This window comes from Erigeron canadensis, chromosome 6 (assembly GCF_010389155.1).
Source record: "Erigeron canadensis isolate Cc75 chromosome 6, C_canadensis_v1, whole genome shotgun sequence".
NCBI lineage: Eukaryota > Viridiplantae > Streptophyta > Magnoliopsida > Asterales > Asteraceae > Erigeron > Erigeron canadensis.
In genome coordinates, this window is record NC_057766.1 from 2,763,900 (window position 1) to 2,780,371 (window position 16,472).

At 34.2% G+C, this 16,472-nt stretch overlaps 1 protein-coding gene across 1 annotated transcript; it reads right to left on the reverse strand.

The window, feature by feature from the left end:
• Positions 1 to 33: 33 nt before the first annotated feature.
• LOC122603449 (protein FREE1) lies at positions 34 to 11,990 on the reverse strand. The gene is made up of 10 exons (XM_043776156.1): positions 10,975 to 11,990; positions 5,638 to 5,724; positions 5,416 to 5,547; positions 5,177 to 5,308; positions 4,500 to 4,565; positions 4,199 to 4,309; positions 3,150 to 3,245; positions 1,349 to 1,382; positions 663 to 733; positions 34 to 278 (listed from the first exon to the last, which is right to left on the reverse strand). The coding sequence occupies exons 1-10, from the start codon at positions 11,863 to 11,865 to the stop codon at positions 201 to 203; spliced, it is 1,698 nt and encodes a 565-aa protein (XP_043632091.1). The 5' UTR covers positions 11,866 to 11,990; the 3' UTR covers positions 34 to 200.
• Between the last annotated feature and the right edge of the window lie 4,482 nt (positions 11,991 to 16,472).

Sequence of the window (16,472 nt, forward strand, 5' to 3'; positions counted from 1 at the left end):
TAACACCCAATTAGAAGCTTGCGCACAACATAATCACCATAAAAAACCGCATTTACATACAAAAGATGAACATCAATTTGAGAAACCAAACCACACAAGAACAACAAGTCCAGGGTATTTGAACATGAATGTACTAGTAACAATGAATGGATCAAAATCACCAAAACTAAACAGGAAAATGGAATGAACAGTCCGGGCCTTCAACGTGCACTTACAAGAAACGGATGCTGGCAAACTCCACATTCTATTGTCTCAGATCCCGAGCTAGGAACTTGAACCTGCAAGTTTTGCATAATGACACACAAGATGATGGTAGATCAGCACTTTCTCTTATTGATGGGTCAAAGAAGATTATCGTAGAAAGTTCCCCAAGAGAAATGGGATTAGGTTAAACTTATCTAGAGACATCCAGAACAACTATATACTTCATGCCTAGACCTCCCAATGAGTTCAATAAAAAAAAAAATTATGAACAAAAATATATAATAGATTAAAAAATTTTAACATATTATTGACTTCTTAAAAATCAACATTTCTGACAAAAGGTATTTCCAGCTCAATGCAGCCAGACAACCCATAACATAGTTTGACCAATAATATTGATCCCTAACATAGTAAGCATGACATTAAGAATAAAGAGAGTTCCAAACAAGATCCCAAACCTGCAAATGAACTGTACAAGTAGGACAAGCAACTTCTTTCATCCGCCTGTTGAACCCATCTGACTTGGAACCTGTACACTCAGATGTTAAGCATAAACAATAAATAACATATATAAACCCTTGTTCCGATTGATGATAGTTGCATAACCAAAGGTTAACACCTATTTAGCTTTATAATACACGACTCTTGCCATTATTTATCTATGTGTTGATTAATATAAAAAGTTACAAAACATATCAATCTGAAGCCTGTAGCATAGCATTGACAATTCCAAAAACCAGGATGTTAAATGAGGCATGCACATAAAAAGGGGGTTTACATGATCCAATTGGACATTCGAAGTAAAACCTTAATGAATAAAGTAACTACATTAAAGTTCTATAGGTACAAAGAGTTAAATTTGAAACAACTAAAGGTATACTTCATAAAAATAGGAGGATTTTAAAGTGGGTAAAGTTGGATGATTCTCAAAAACTGATGAGAGGTACAGGCGAAGTCAGAAAGGGAAGATAATTTCCTATTAATATGCCATTATGCCAATTCTCGGTAGCAATAAAAATAAAACAATCAAAATAAAAATAAATAGAACTTTATGTACAAAAGAAATCGACAAAATTAAGCAAAAATCATGAAGACTACTATACTAGAACAATGTATATAGTAAAGTGGTGGATCATTATTATACCTGACGATGATTTGTGATTTCTTTCCATCTCCTCCTGAGAAAAATAGCAATAAGAGACATGGTAAAACATAATAGTAAAAAAACCCATACATGTGAATATTGATTAAGGGAAAATGATTTATGATGTTAACATCATCTTTGTTGGATGATGTTGCTCTCACAAACTTACTTAAATCAATTTCTACACATGTCAAAAAGCCCCCCATGATTTTAATGGTTTGTGGGGAGCAACATCATCCAACCAAAATAATGTTAACATCATCCAAGTTATCCCCATTGATTAATTAATGCTGAATTTTTTGTATAATAACTCCTATTCCATAAAGATCAAAATAATCACTAGAAAGCAAAAACATAAACAAAGCCTGTCGGAGAGTAGGTTTTGCCATTACTGAACAAAAATACAGATCTATAAAAATACAGAAACAAAACGGGATAATGACCTGTGAGTGTAGCTAACTAAGCCAAAATGTCTATGTAATGTAACGATCTAGAAAACCGTCTATCCAATGCAACGAAAAACGTATTTGTGTCTGTGATGTATGTAACCGGCTAAGCTACCAGTAACCGGTCACCAGTTTAGAAATATTCAAATTTTATCCCATGTGGCACTTTGACTCTTTTTTTTTTATTTTAGAAAACCTATTCTCCATTTTCATAATCAAAATCTGAGGCAATACACACAAACCTCTCTCACCACTCTCTTTGCTACATCAGTCATCACTTCACCACCATCCACCATGAATTACCACCGATGCCCAGTCTCACCGATATCTCCATCTCCTCCCCATCGCCACACCGCATCTAGATCTATATCTGTATTTATAGTAACCGTGGCTCCAGATCTATATCTATATTAATATTCTTTTCCGGGGAAGGTGAAAAATCAGATATGATTAATAAGAAGGTAATTTATAACTAGCATGAACAGATTTGATATATGAAGATGGGTGATTAAGAAATTGAAAAAAAAAAAAAAGCTTTAATCTTATTTGACAATGTTTGTGATTTTAAGATATGGGTTTTTGTTCTTTTATATGATTGTTTTGGATCAAGATCAAGTTGTGTAAATACCCACCTATGATTGACATATTGGTTGGTGCTCTTTAGAATAGTATTGTGTGGGTAGATAGGTGTTTTGGTTTTTGGAAAAGATGGATAGATGATTGTCTAGATTGATTTTCTTTTTCTATCTTCTTTTTCTTAATTCCTCATATGATTAGGATATTGAAGTAATTGCAGAAAGTATATTTCGTAATTTTTAGCATTACAATCGGTTTGAATGCATTGAACTGGATCTAAAATCCACAAGCAAAAACGAGTAGGCCTTTTAGGATATTATAGAACTGCTTTATCATCACGGAAAAAATTGAGTCACCGGAAGTTGGTCGGAAGTTCGCCAGGGACGATGACCAGAGATTGGTGGAGGGAAAGGAGAAAAGCATGGTGGAGGGAAATAATATAAGGGGTGGGAAATAATAAGCGGGAGATTTGCATGTGGTTGAAAATGGGAAGGAAACTGCCTACATAGCAGCTGACATGGATCCAGTCTTAAGTAACCAGTCATTTTGTATAGCTTAGCCGGTTGCATACAACACATAGACACAAATATGTTTTTCGTTGCATTGGATAGACGGTTTTCTAGATCGTTACATTACATAGACATTTTGGCTTAGTTAGCTACACTCACAGGTCATTATCCCGAAACAAAAGGGGGCAACTAAGTTAAGACTTTTCAAGGATAACTCATGATGTAAGGGAAGATACAGATAGAGGACAACAGTAATGGCTTAAGAATCACCTGAAGTTTCTTTGCAAGATCTTCATGACTCTGCAATCCAGATGATCTGCTAGAAGCAGCTTCCTTGGCACTGCTCAACCGTTGAGTGACCTCCAACTGGAGATAACTTAAAAGCATGAGATTTTACACAAAATACTTTCAAGGAAGACGTACTGAAGAGAATAACCAGAGTCAGAAATAGCAGATGCTAATAACTAATACAATTCTGCTAGAAATGACGGTGCATATAATATAATTAGAGAAACATGTTACTATATTCAGTTTATAATTTGTATTTAACTAGGAACAGAAACCCGCAGGTGAAGCTGTTACGCTGACCAAATAAACAAGTCAACTATTGATGCAAAGATCTCCTGGAAGAATGGAAGGATACTAAACCAAAATTAATAATGACGGACTAACAGGCATGATGAGACAATCAACAGATTTGGCAACTTCAACTCGCTTACAGTTGGAAAAAGTAGATTCAAATTATCTTTTATTTCTGAAGGGCCAAATGAGTTATACTAAAGACGAGAGATGCCACACTGGCAAACAATTTAATACAAATGAATACCCACATGTGGCATCAGAGATGGTGCAATTAATAAAGGGGATATAAGAAGAGACTTTAAAAAAGTCGTAACTTGATTGATAACATATATTTGTAAGCATTAGTCAAAAGATTGTTTTATATGTAGCATTTTTCTCAAAAAACGATATTAGCTAATATAGAAACATGTCAAACAAGCTAAAATATCCCAGAATAAAATGTTAATGCATACAGCCTACTATATCCTATTACTTGAAACATTCATTATAATCCTTAAAAAATGTTCTCCATGATCTATCACACCCTAAGAATCAACTTATAAGTATTTTCCGGTCAACCAACCCGACATATTTCGATTTTCGACCTATCCCAATCTTACTCATCTTGACGCATTATCCACATGCCCATTTCAGCATATCTGACACTGAAGCTTGTATAGGCATCCAGAAATTTGAACCAAACACAAATATCGCATGCGCAGTTCACTAATCTAAAATTAAATTATACAGCGACATACCATGCAACGATCGCAAACACGAACTTGAGGAGCATTGTCTTCAGATGTAAGAGCAATTCTTCCATGAGTGCACTTGTCACAGAAAATATCTCCGCAGTTTCGGCAATGATGCTATAAATCAACAACAGAGTAAACAAGATTGGAAGGGAGAAAAAATTATAAAAGAAGCACTTCCAAAATTTTGAGAAGGAATAAAAAACATGAACAAGCAGTTAAAAATGTTAGCCTATCTATATAGACAGACATAGACTGAGGACATTCTCGGCATCCATGCTCCTGGCATATATAGATATCCACTAACCTTTCTGTTAAAGGCACTAAAATCACCACTGCAGCCAGTACATTTGGTCACAGCTTCATCAGGTACCTATACAAAATTAAAATGATTATAATACTGATACATAATTAGGTTTTCAAAAACTAAACGAATGAATGATTTTTCAAACTACTTTATTTGCCTTTTCTTGCAAAGAGAATATTTTTTTCTAAAAAATAAAGCAAATTCAAATTCAAAAACTAAAACTATTTAAGAAAAGTTGCAGAAGAATAAATTGTGTTTTACTTTATAATTTCATTATATCAAATGTTGTTTTTAGATACTCTAGTTCTGATCTTCAAATGTAGTTACCATATTATCGGGAGGTTACCACAGTCCACAGTTATTCATTACATGCTTGTACAATGTGCTGTCAAACTTGTATGTTGTGGTATAAATGTATCAAAGTAAGTGCCAGGTTAATCACCTCCCATATTTTGCAACAGAGACAGCGATCATTCTAATGGGAACCTTACCAAATATATCCATATGGTGTTCTTACAGTATAAAAAAAAAAGCTTCAAATAGTAAACAACAAAAAGGCTGATTATAATTTGATGCAAGCTTGGCAAGTGGTCAGCTGTTTCCAAGATATAACTTGCAATGATATGTAATGCTTGTACTTAATAAATGAATAGATATCAAAACTGATAAATGCTTACCCAGTGATCTTTCTCTTCAATTTGCGGTTTGATTTTGTTCATCCAGTCACCTAAACCTTTTTTCTTTTCAGTTGACTGCTCAGTAGCTTTAACAGTATCAACAGGCCTGCTCCTCCCACCCATCTCCTTAACCTGCAAATTCCACATGGTAAGACAATATATATTGCTCAATACTCCAGGTTGAAAGGTAAACTTTATATCATTACATGTAATAAGAAGCTCAACTAGACAATTCTAACCTGAATGGTTGCTGCAGTTACTGTGTCCAACAAAGTGTTTGTAGTGTAACTGTTGGATTGCAGCCTTATACGCCTTGGCTCAATATCTACAGTACTCTTGGACCAAAATGCAAAAGTAGATGAATCATACACCTAGTTGATTACATAAAAAAAAAAAAATAGGTTATTAAACGTTAGCAAATTTATAACACCAAAGAGTTAAGAAAAAAAGAAACAACATACTTCACATCTCGTTATTGTGTCAAGAGGATATATTCTCAAAGTTCGGCTGGTAGAGGGATCGAGCATTCGGATTCCATCCAATCCAATCTGAGAATAAAACAAAGCATTCATGTTCAAATATAGACTAAATGAGGCAATATGGTAATTGATCTTGTAGTATCAAGCTACAAACTATAGAAAAAGAGATAATTAAATACTTAAATGTACTCCGTATTAAATAACTCAAGAAACTAAAGGTGGAACTTTCAACCCATCTACAAATAAATTTAAACACGTGTTTTATCTAAAAGAGTTCTATTGCGTACAGCCTCCTATATAGTTATATTCATATATTAAGTTTACAACTAAAATACTGTTGTTCTAATCATAATTAATGCATTTATTATATATAACAACTGATGAACTGAGCAGCCTTGTGAGTCCACCAAATTAGAGTTGTCACATTCTGACAGTAATAAGATAAAGCATATTCCCAAAATCTGTTTTAACCAATTATACAAGCCACAATACCCATCCATGTTGACACTTCTATCCGAAAATGGGAACTAATTAGCATATATGTTGTTACATGTTAGGGAAAGAGACATTCTCTACTGTTAGGCCATTAAATAAATGTTTTATGTATCATGAAAAAGTCTTTTTCTGCATCATATATTGACTATATGAATTACCAACACAGCAAAAATAAGACAAGTATATCAATGGTTAGTGCTTGGTACTCTACAGGGTGATACTTCGTTTGAAAATCAATTTTTGGTGCACTTGGATTACAAAAGAAAGTAGTGAAACGCATCATGCAGGAAGGGTCCTCACAGGCAACAAAAATCTTACCGCAAAAGATTTTGACTATATCAGTATTTAGTAAACAAGAAAAGAAGATGCATTATCAGGTGGTATTACAACAGGATATCATTTTGGAGCTTGTGAAAGTCTCGCCCTCTATTATATTCTATAATGAACATTAAAAATATAAAGGGTGATGTGATGTCTTTATTTTTTGTCTTGCAGTCTTGGTTTTCCAATTTTGAATTTGTTTATGAGAGACATATAGCATTAACTATGAAAGTGTATCTTTTTCGTATACGTTCACTTGCTCTGCTACGGGGTAGAATCAAATTAAGACTAGATCATTGGAGTTGACAGCCACTAGATAACACTGTATGCTAATTCTTGACATGTTTCATAAATGGAACAAAACTGAGTCGTGCTTCATTGAGCAGATAAAAACTAAACAGGATGGACACTTACGAACACATCCAAGAAATACATATAATATATTACTCCCTCCGTCCCAGTCAAAGTGTCTTAATTTGAAAAACACAAAATTTAAGGTAGATTGGATTATTGCTTTCTTTCCTTACCAATGGACAACAATACCCTTAATATATCCTAAATATCAATTTCAATATATAAATACTGTAAACAAATGTGGACCAGTGTATCCTGACAAGTTTTGTTCAAATAATGCTAAGTGAACTTTTGCACCACTCATCTCAACATTCAACCAAAAAAGTTGACTTTTTGTAAAACTAGCCAATGAAATTTTGGAGCCAAACTCACTCCAATTTACCCACCCAAGTATTTTCATTCGTAGAATAGCAATTTCAATTGTTCATATACCGCAAATTGATAATCCAAATTTACCGCCAAACTCATTTTACTCGTAAAGTATTCATTTTAGTTGTGGTCAAACCCATTTGTTTAATGACAGAACACTTCTTCAGTAAACTAGCTTCTCTACTCCTTTTCTTTATATTGAATGGATAACCTTATTAACTTAAACACTAAACCCAACTTGACAAATTCTCAACGTCGAACCATATACAAAGCGTTATTAGAGCAAAGTAACGACGAGAAACTAGAATATGGCTCTATAAGCGATGTGGCATCACATTTCTCCATATCTACCCGCACCGCAAGTCGTATATGGCATCGAGCTAGATTTCAAGTCCTTCATGGATATGTAGTCTACGTGTCTTCGAAGAAACCATATGTAGTTAGACAAAAAAGGATACAAATCAATTTCGATCAAGTTTCACATATACCACTACGTTGTCGAACCAACATCCGATCAATTGCGAAAGCAATCAATGTTCCAAAATCAACGGTGCATAGAAGGATAAAAGAAGGTGAACTTCGACCACACACAAATGCTATTAAGCCGAATTTGACGGATGGGAATAAAAAAGCAAGGTTAGAATTTTGTTTATCTATGATTGCTCCATCTTTATCTACTCCTTCATTTTATGATATGTTTAGCGTCGTTCACATTGATGAAAAATGGTTTTACATGTCAAAACCGTCGAAATGTTACTATCCTATACCTGGGGAAGACGGGCCATTAAGAACATGTAAATCAAAAAAAATTATCACAAAGGTTATGTTTCTAGCGGCTGTTGCACGACCAAGATTTGATGCGTCGGGTAATGAAACTTTTTCAGGAAAGATAGGAATCTTTCCTTTCACATAACTTGAACCCGCAAAACGTTCGAGTAAGAATCGTGTTGCGGGAACTATGGAGACCAAGCCTATCTTGACGGTGACTAAAGAAGTAACAAAGTCATGGTTAATTGATAAAGTATTACCGGCTATTATGGATAAATGGCCACAAGGTCATACGGGTCCAATTTTTATTCAACAAGACAATGCGAAGCCACATATAAATATTGACGATGAAGAGTTTGTTCGAGAAGCATCTCGAGATGGGTTTGATATTAGACTTCGTTTTCAACCTCCAAATAGAGCAGATTTAAAATGTGTTAGATCTCGGGTTTTTTCGGGCGAGTCACTACAAGAACAAGAGGTTTTGGGTTCAATCGATGAGTTGGTTCATGCAGTCCAAACTTCATTTGAAAGTATGTCATCACATAATCTTAACAGTGTTTTTTTGACTCTACAAATATGTATGAAAGAAATCATGAAGGTGCATGGTAGCAACCATTATCAAACACCACATATATGTAAAGGTAGATTGAAACGTCAAGGAAGGTTACCGTTGCAAATCGAGTGTGATAGTAATTTGATCAATGAAGTAGTTTCATGTTTAGCTCAGTAAAGAAATGAAGAAAAAAAAAGATGCAACAATGGAGATATCGTATGATCAGTAAAGTATGTAAAAAGAATGAAAGGAAAATATTTTGTCTTACTCTCTTTATGTCTAAATATTCAAGAATGAATGGTAGTTTTTTTGTCTTGTTTCTTTCATTATGTGGTCCACTAATATGTTTATTTATGCTAGTATGTAACTCCTCAAATTACAAAATATATGTACGTACTAATTCAAGAATGAATAGTGGAGTTTTTTTTCTTGTTTCTTTCATTATGTGGTCCACTAATATGTTTATTTATGCTAGTTGTGTTTAAGGGTAAACTTGAAAATTTGTTGGTAAATTTTCAAAATGGACACTTGAAATGGGACAAATAAAAAAGGGAATATGGACATTTTTAATGGGACGGAGGGAGTATTAAGAAATTGTTCCACAAAAACTTTCTAGGTGAATTTCGGAAGTTAATCAAACACCAGCACTCGATTAATTAAGGGAACCACTAAGTGGTCTTGTTGGTTTAAAAATTAAAATATACACGATAATGGACTCGTATCTAAGTGTCTATAAGTAGCAATCACATCATAATAAAATAGAAGTAAACAAGACTATTTGTTATAGTAGGTACCATATGTCCACATCAAGATTAATATGAACAAGGAATACTGTCAAATGACGGCTGTAGTTAACTAATTACCAAAAATGTTATCAAGTCACAAGTTTATAGTTGTAAATAACTCTGAATTACTTGTTATAACTTCCTAAAATGATATAGCTGAATGTGACTCGTACTTAACTATCCAATGATAACTAACTTAAAAAAAGAAATAATAGCAATGCTTTTCTACCACTAGGCGTCCAGCAGTCCGGTGCTATAAAGCTTAGTTTTTTAGGTGCTGTCAAGTTTTCATTGATATTTATATATTAAAACCATAAGCAAAAAGCAAGATAGAGAGCCAATTAGAGCACATCAGCAGGGAGAAAAAGATGTGAAGCCACAGCAGCAGTTGAGGCCATTTGATCATAGAAAAAGCAGTGACACACGAGCCCACAGACAATCGGAAGGTTAGACATGTATGGGTGGTTGCAAGATTTTTTAATTTATAACTTAACTTCATATTTAATCCTTTAATTAAAAGTAACCATAGAAAACTTTTCACACTTAAGCGTGTGATCCAATTTTTAAATGCCTTATATACTGAAGTGTTTCATGGATGACTTGCGATTCGACCTCACCATAGCTACATGCCTACAGATACTTTCAATCATCAATTAAGAACGTGTAAATCTTTTAGGTTCCAAACTTTCAATTGTATGTAAGCTAACCTTGCCTAGACACTCAAAACTATTAGTGCTTATCAATCATAAAAGAAAAATATTTCAGAATCACAGTAAATGATAATGTCAATTTTATGTAACAAACCAGTAATCATTTCCACTATGAACGGACATGTGTTTCCCATCAACATCACTTCGTGTAAAGAAATTTTTAAAAAATACCTAATCATAACAATAGTATGTACAAGGTTTACTTAACACCTATATAACCAATTGCCAGAAGCATCCTCACCCTTGTAAATAAAGCTAGTTCCTAAAAAGAAAACAATACTAATTACGTGAAAACTTCTATCCTGCAAAATGGTATTAAACTTGACATTTCGTGAAACTGAAAAATGTTACTTGTTCTAAACAGGTTGCTACAAGATATAGAAAGAAGCCATGACCTATACTAATGAGTACAATAACACATGACTAAAGCAGCAATTCTATCAGACCGGCATACGCAACAAAAAACACCATATAGAACATCAGACTCTAAACAGACATATTTTCTACCAGCAATTTACTTCACGTAGGTATCTTAAATTCTTAATGTGATTGCGATGATATTTCAAATATCTAATTACCATAAAATCTCTACGGTAATTAGTATCACAATACATGACTTAAAGCTACAAATCTATGGCAAATTGGCAACGATACAACCAACAAAAAAAAACACCATAGAGATCTGCAAATAAAGTTTCCCTATACACGAAACAAAAAAAATGATGAGTACACTCTCTCCCCTCCAAATTCCACCATAAACTAATCATCGACACTTTAAACTACAAAATATAATCAATCTATCCACCTAGACTTTCTAGCTACACACACACACAAACACACTAATATATATGTATATATATATATATATATTCATCTCGATCCAATGACACGCTATAACTGCACAACATAATCATTGCAAGATAACCGAAATCACAAAATGCATAAAATTTCGTCGAAAAGATACCTGACAAAGAACATCCATGGTAGACTGGCCACCACTTTCAGCCAACAACTTAACTCTAAACTTCTGCACACCGCCGCCTTTAACTTCATCCCTCGTATCCACTTTCGGTACCGCCTTAACTATCTTGGGAGTAGACGACACTCCCGAATCTTTACCTGGCAACCCAATAGGCCTACCAAAATCATCAAAAACCACCTGTTCTTTCCACGTAGACGACTTCGAAGACGTCCCCCTTGATCCATATGGTTCAGTTTTACCACCTTGATATGCATATACACCATCACCATATCCACCGAAATTCGACATTCCTAAATCGTTTTTTTTACCGTAATAATCACCCCCTCCTATATCAGATACACTCCTACCATAACTATTGGTATCGTACGGAGAATCGTAAACCGGAACCGGGTTCGGGGTGTTATAAGAAGGGTATTGAAAAGTTGAGGCATGGTTTAAAGAAACCGGATTTTGCGGAGGGTAGTTAAGGGGTGGTGGTGTTTGGTGATGATCATAAGATAAATTATTATTATTATTATTTATATTATTGTTGTTGTTAATATAAGGTGGCGTTTGGGATTGGGGTTGAAAAGGGGGATCAAATTGGGGGAAATTATTATTATTAGGGTTTGAAGATGGGAAAGAAGGAGGGGCGGTGGGAGGGAGGGGATCGGTGGTGGGGTGATAAGGAGGGTAGTAATCGGAGGAAGGTGGTGGTGGTGGTGGTTGAGGGTGGTAGGAGGCGGTGAAAGGAGGGGCGGAGGCGAACGGTGGTTGTTGTTGGTGGTGCAGGAAATCGGTGGGTGGATTAGTAGGAGGAGGAGGGGGATTAGGGTTTGGGGGAAAGTTGTAATAAGGGGCGGTGCCGGAATTGTAATCGCCTTGATGTTGCATAATTCTGATCGGAGAAAAGCGTTTGTGTGGGTTTTGTGATGAGAAGATGATGATCGATTGAGAAGCTAAAGTCTTTTCTTCACATGAAAAATCATCAATCAAGGAATATTTAGGACAAGTGTTTCAACTTATTTTAATGGAAAATGATTAATTATTCAGGATAACCTTTCCTACATATCCTCCAAAATTCCAAAACTTTCAAAAGTTGATATGTAAATTCCTTACATTGGTTCGTGTCTTAGTCTTGTTGGTCATGATCTTGATATTGGCCAAATTATGCATATTTTACATATCTATTTTATGGCTAATGAACATAGTACCCGCATAATGCGACGGCGGTGGTGGGGAAGGCGGTACAGTGATGTTGGTGATGGTATTATTGGTGGTGTTAAGTGGTATAAGTTGTTGTATTTGTGATAGTGAAAAATTTAGAAGATAATGGCTTAAAGTGTTAATTATTAAATTATTAAAGGTTTAGAGTGTAAATTATAATTCATTAAGGGCAAAACATAAAAAGTCAAGGGTAATTTTGGGAATTCAAAAGTAGAATTACCTAAAATAAAAATAGGCTATTTCCTTTATAAGGGAGTAAATATATCTATTATTTTAAAGCATTTTATATTCATTTTGAGTGTATTAGTTTCTTATTATTTACATAAGAGTTTTGTAGGTTAGTCACATTACTTTTATGCATTTGGAGCTAAAACAAATTGAAAACTGGATTAAAATGGTGATCAAAGTGAGGTACTAATATTTGGATGGGTTCGAGACAAAGTCGACTTGATATACAAATAAATTATTTGAGGGTTGCACATTCTTTCAAAAAAATATCTAACGCAGCAGGAACTCCTCAAAGTAGCACAAACTTTCATCTTACATTTTTCATCATCTATCGACACCCACTAATTAAAAATTCTTTCACCATCATCCATCTCCACTACCACCATCTCTATCTTAAATAAAAAATTCACCATTTTCCTTATCCTAAAATTAAAGAGTGACACTTTGATTGAAATATTTACGGCTTTTTCTTGGAGTTGAAGATTAAAGATAATTTCATTGTCATCCATCAATCGTTTTCTATTTGTGGGTTGTAATCTCTACTTTTATTTCATTAATATATAAACATGATTGGCATATGTCTATCTGTATACTTGATTATTTATGTTATTGATATGGAGCGGTGATTCTTATATGTCTACTTAGACAATATAATATTTTTCCCTTGATTGTTTATGGTTGATTGGTTGCTAAACATTTATTTGTAGCTTTTGACTTTTTAGGGTCAAACTTTGATTAGTTGATAAACTTGGCTAACATGATATGCATTAGTGCTTTGAAAATGAACGTTTGATTGAACTAATATATGTTGGTGATTTTTCTCCATGGTGTTTTTAAACGTAAAATCATATATTGCCTATTAAGTTGATTGGTCAACAAATAAGATTCGTAAATTAATAAGTTGTAATTGCATTAAAAGGTGACCGTCTAAGTGTTTCTATAACTTGTTAGCTTGGATTAAATACATAAAGGGATACCAACTTATATTTTGATCCAAGTCTCTTGAGTCGTTTTTCTTGCCATATACTTTGTATTTGGTCAAGTTTTGATTTTCCATCCATTCTATCTCATTTTCACTTCCCTTATTATTGACTATGGCCAGTTGACTTTCCGGTGACGTCATTCGAAGCATGTGTTAATTGGCGCCGTTGCCGTGGGAAGTTGGTGTCCGATTGTCTTTTGTGTATATATATGTAAATATGATTTTTTTTTTTAATGTTTAATAATGTTAATGGTGCATCTAAGAAATGCACCATTCTTTCATTAGCATCTTAATTTTTATGTTTGTGACACTTGAGATTCATTGCAAAATCACGATTATCCTCGTTTAGTGCTTTCATTTGCAATAGCTGTTGAATGTGTGGGGGAATTCAAGACCCGTTTGGTAGAGGTTTCATCAGTTTTCCATAACTCATTTCTATACATTTCATGCTTGGGGTCACTTTTATTCAAATCTTGTTGAGATTTTGCTTGAGGACAAGCAAATGTTAAGTGTGGGATGTTGAGTTTAGCCAAATTATGCATATTTTACAACTCTATTTTATGGCTAATATTCATTACTTTAATGTATTTAATATTCATTTTGAGTGTATTAGTTCCTTATTATTTACATAAGAGTTTTGTAGGTTAGTCAGATTACTTTTATGCATTTGGAGCTAAAACGGATAGAAAAGCAGATTAAAATGGTGATCAAAGTGAAGTACTAATATTTGGATGGGTTCGAGACAAAGTCGACTTTATATACAAATAAATTATTTGAGGGCTTGCACATTCTTTCAAAGAAATATCTAGCGCAACAACAGCTCCTCAAAGCAACACACACTTTCATCTTAAACTTTTCATCATCTATCAACACTCACTTATAAAAAATTCTTTCATCATCATCCATCCACCATTATTATCACCATCTACATTTTCTCATCAAAACCCTTTCACCCATTTCCTCATCTTTGAAAATTTACACTTCGGGGTTGGAGATTTGGAGGCTTGGAGCTTTGGGGAAGAAGAAGATTTCACCACAACTTCATTTTATTGCTAGAGATTTGGGTTCTATTTATTACTCTTTTCATCTTTCACTTTTATTTGTTAAACATTAAATGGATATGTGTCTATGCATGACTTTAGCTTATGCATAATTGTCAGCATTACCTTTTGAAACATTACGTGGTCTAGAATATCGGCCACCATACTGTCATACACCTGATTGACGGTCAATGGTGGTTTTGGGAAAATGGTATTTGATGAATAAACCATTTCGACGATAGAAATATATATATATATATATATATGATCTATATTGTTTTTTGAGTCTGGAATGTTTGATGAAGAAGATACTATATATACATAAAGTAAACGACGCTCCTCTAACGTTCAAATTCGAATTTATTTACAGCACTAGTCCCTCCAACGTTCAAATTCAAACTTATTTACATTACTAGTCCCTCTAACGTTCAAATTATTTACATATTCAGTCCCTAAATGGCTAACATTGATTTCACTATATAAACACGATTCCAACATAATTCTAGGGACATCCCAACTTCATTTCACATTTCCATTTCACAATCGAATTTCAATTTCCATTTCACTCTTTCAATTTCCATTCCACTCTTCATATCCAAATGGCGTCATCATCAAACATCGTTCACCGACCTTGCATGACTGTGGATGAGATGAAGACACTAATCATGGCTGATATCAAAGAAGACACCCTCCTTTAAACAGAAATCTCTAGGATTATGGAATGTTTAAAGGAGAAATGCGACGTTGCGAGATAATGGTGCAATTAATACAGACGCCAAACCGTGAGATCTCAAAGCATGAAGACCAATATTCCTATTATCTGAAGAAGGAGATTATGATGACCAAGCCTCCAATCAAGGATGTCTTTGATGTCGGTCACACGTTGGGAGACCAGTGTATTTGGGCCGAATCGTACCATGATAATTGGGGCGAAGACAAAACCATCGACGAAGTCAAATTGCTGAAACATGACCAATGGTGGCTCAACTTAAACGCTTACCATGACATAGGAAGTATGTCACTAGAGGATTGTCGTGAGTAGTTATTAACCGAAATGTGTTTTTATTATGTAATGTGTTTTTATTATGTGATGTGTGTTGTTATTAATAAAATGAATTTATTGAAATTATTGTGTATTTGAAAGTATGATATAGAAATAAAAGGATAAATAAAAGGGACTGAAGTTGTCAAAAGATGAAACATGTTTTTTGAATTTAAACCTTTAAAGGGACCAAAAGTGTAAAAACTAGAAACTAGCCGTTGGAAAAAAAAAATAAAGAAAATGCTCAACGATTTGTGTGTGCTGGGACGAACGGAGCCTGGACGAACCAGGGACGAGTCCAACATCGTGGTGTTGACCCGTCCCTAAGAGAGGGACCAACACAGGGACGAAGGAATAAGGTAGTTTCTTAATGTCAATATGGTTTTTGACTCCTTGATAAAATTTTGACATTGAAAAAACCACTTGGATTTAAGTCTCATTCTCTACGTTTCTAAAGGTATGTTATTGGGGGTTATTCGAAAATCCAAATTACATCCTTGATACTTATGTAATTTAGAAGTAAGATAGATTGTTGTTTGAAAAAATTGATGATTGATAATAACGTCTTGTTAAACTTGTCAGTAATTCTCAAGGTGACTGAAAAAATAAAGAAATTGAAAAAGGTATTATATTTTTTGATAAATTTATCATTATTATGCAATATAGACATGGTATTCTTGATAAATAGTGTGGCCAAAGACATACTATTTCATACAAACTGTTAGTGATGGGTGATATATATGTAAAACTGCTCAATAGTAATGAGTTATATACAAAGACTTTTCTTAAGGGGTCATTGTATCATGGCTCACGGTAGCATATAATTTTTTTTCTTATGAAAGGTGTGGATTATTTGATCGCAACAGCAAATCTAGCTTACGTTGTATTAACTGGGTCCGTGCTAGACTATGATGCACCGAAACTCCAAACAAGTAGGCGTGCCCATTTCAGAAACTCCATGGGAACAGAAACTCGTACGAAA

Coding starts and splice junctions, on each gene's coding strand:
- LOC122603449 (XM_043776156.1), bottom strand. CDS start 11,865: ATGCAACATCAAGGCGATTACAATTCCGGCACCGCCCCTTATTACAAC. Junction 4,566..5,176: donor TTGAAGAGAAAGATCACTGG/GTAAGCATTTAT, acceptor AATTTTGTATAG/GTACCTGATGAAGCTGTGAC. Junction 4,310..4,499: donor TTAGTGCCTTTAACAGAAAG/GTTAGTGGATAT, acceptor GTTGATTTATAG/CATCATTGCCGAAACTGCGG.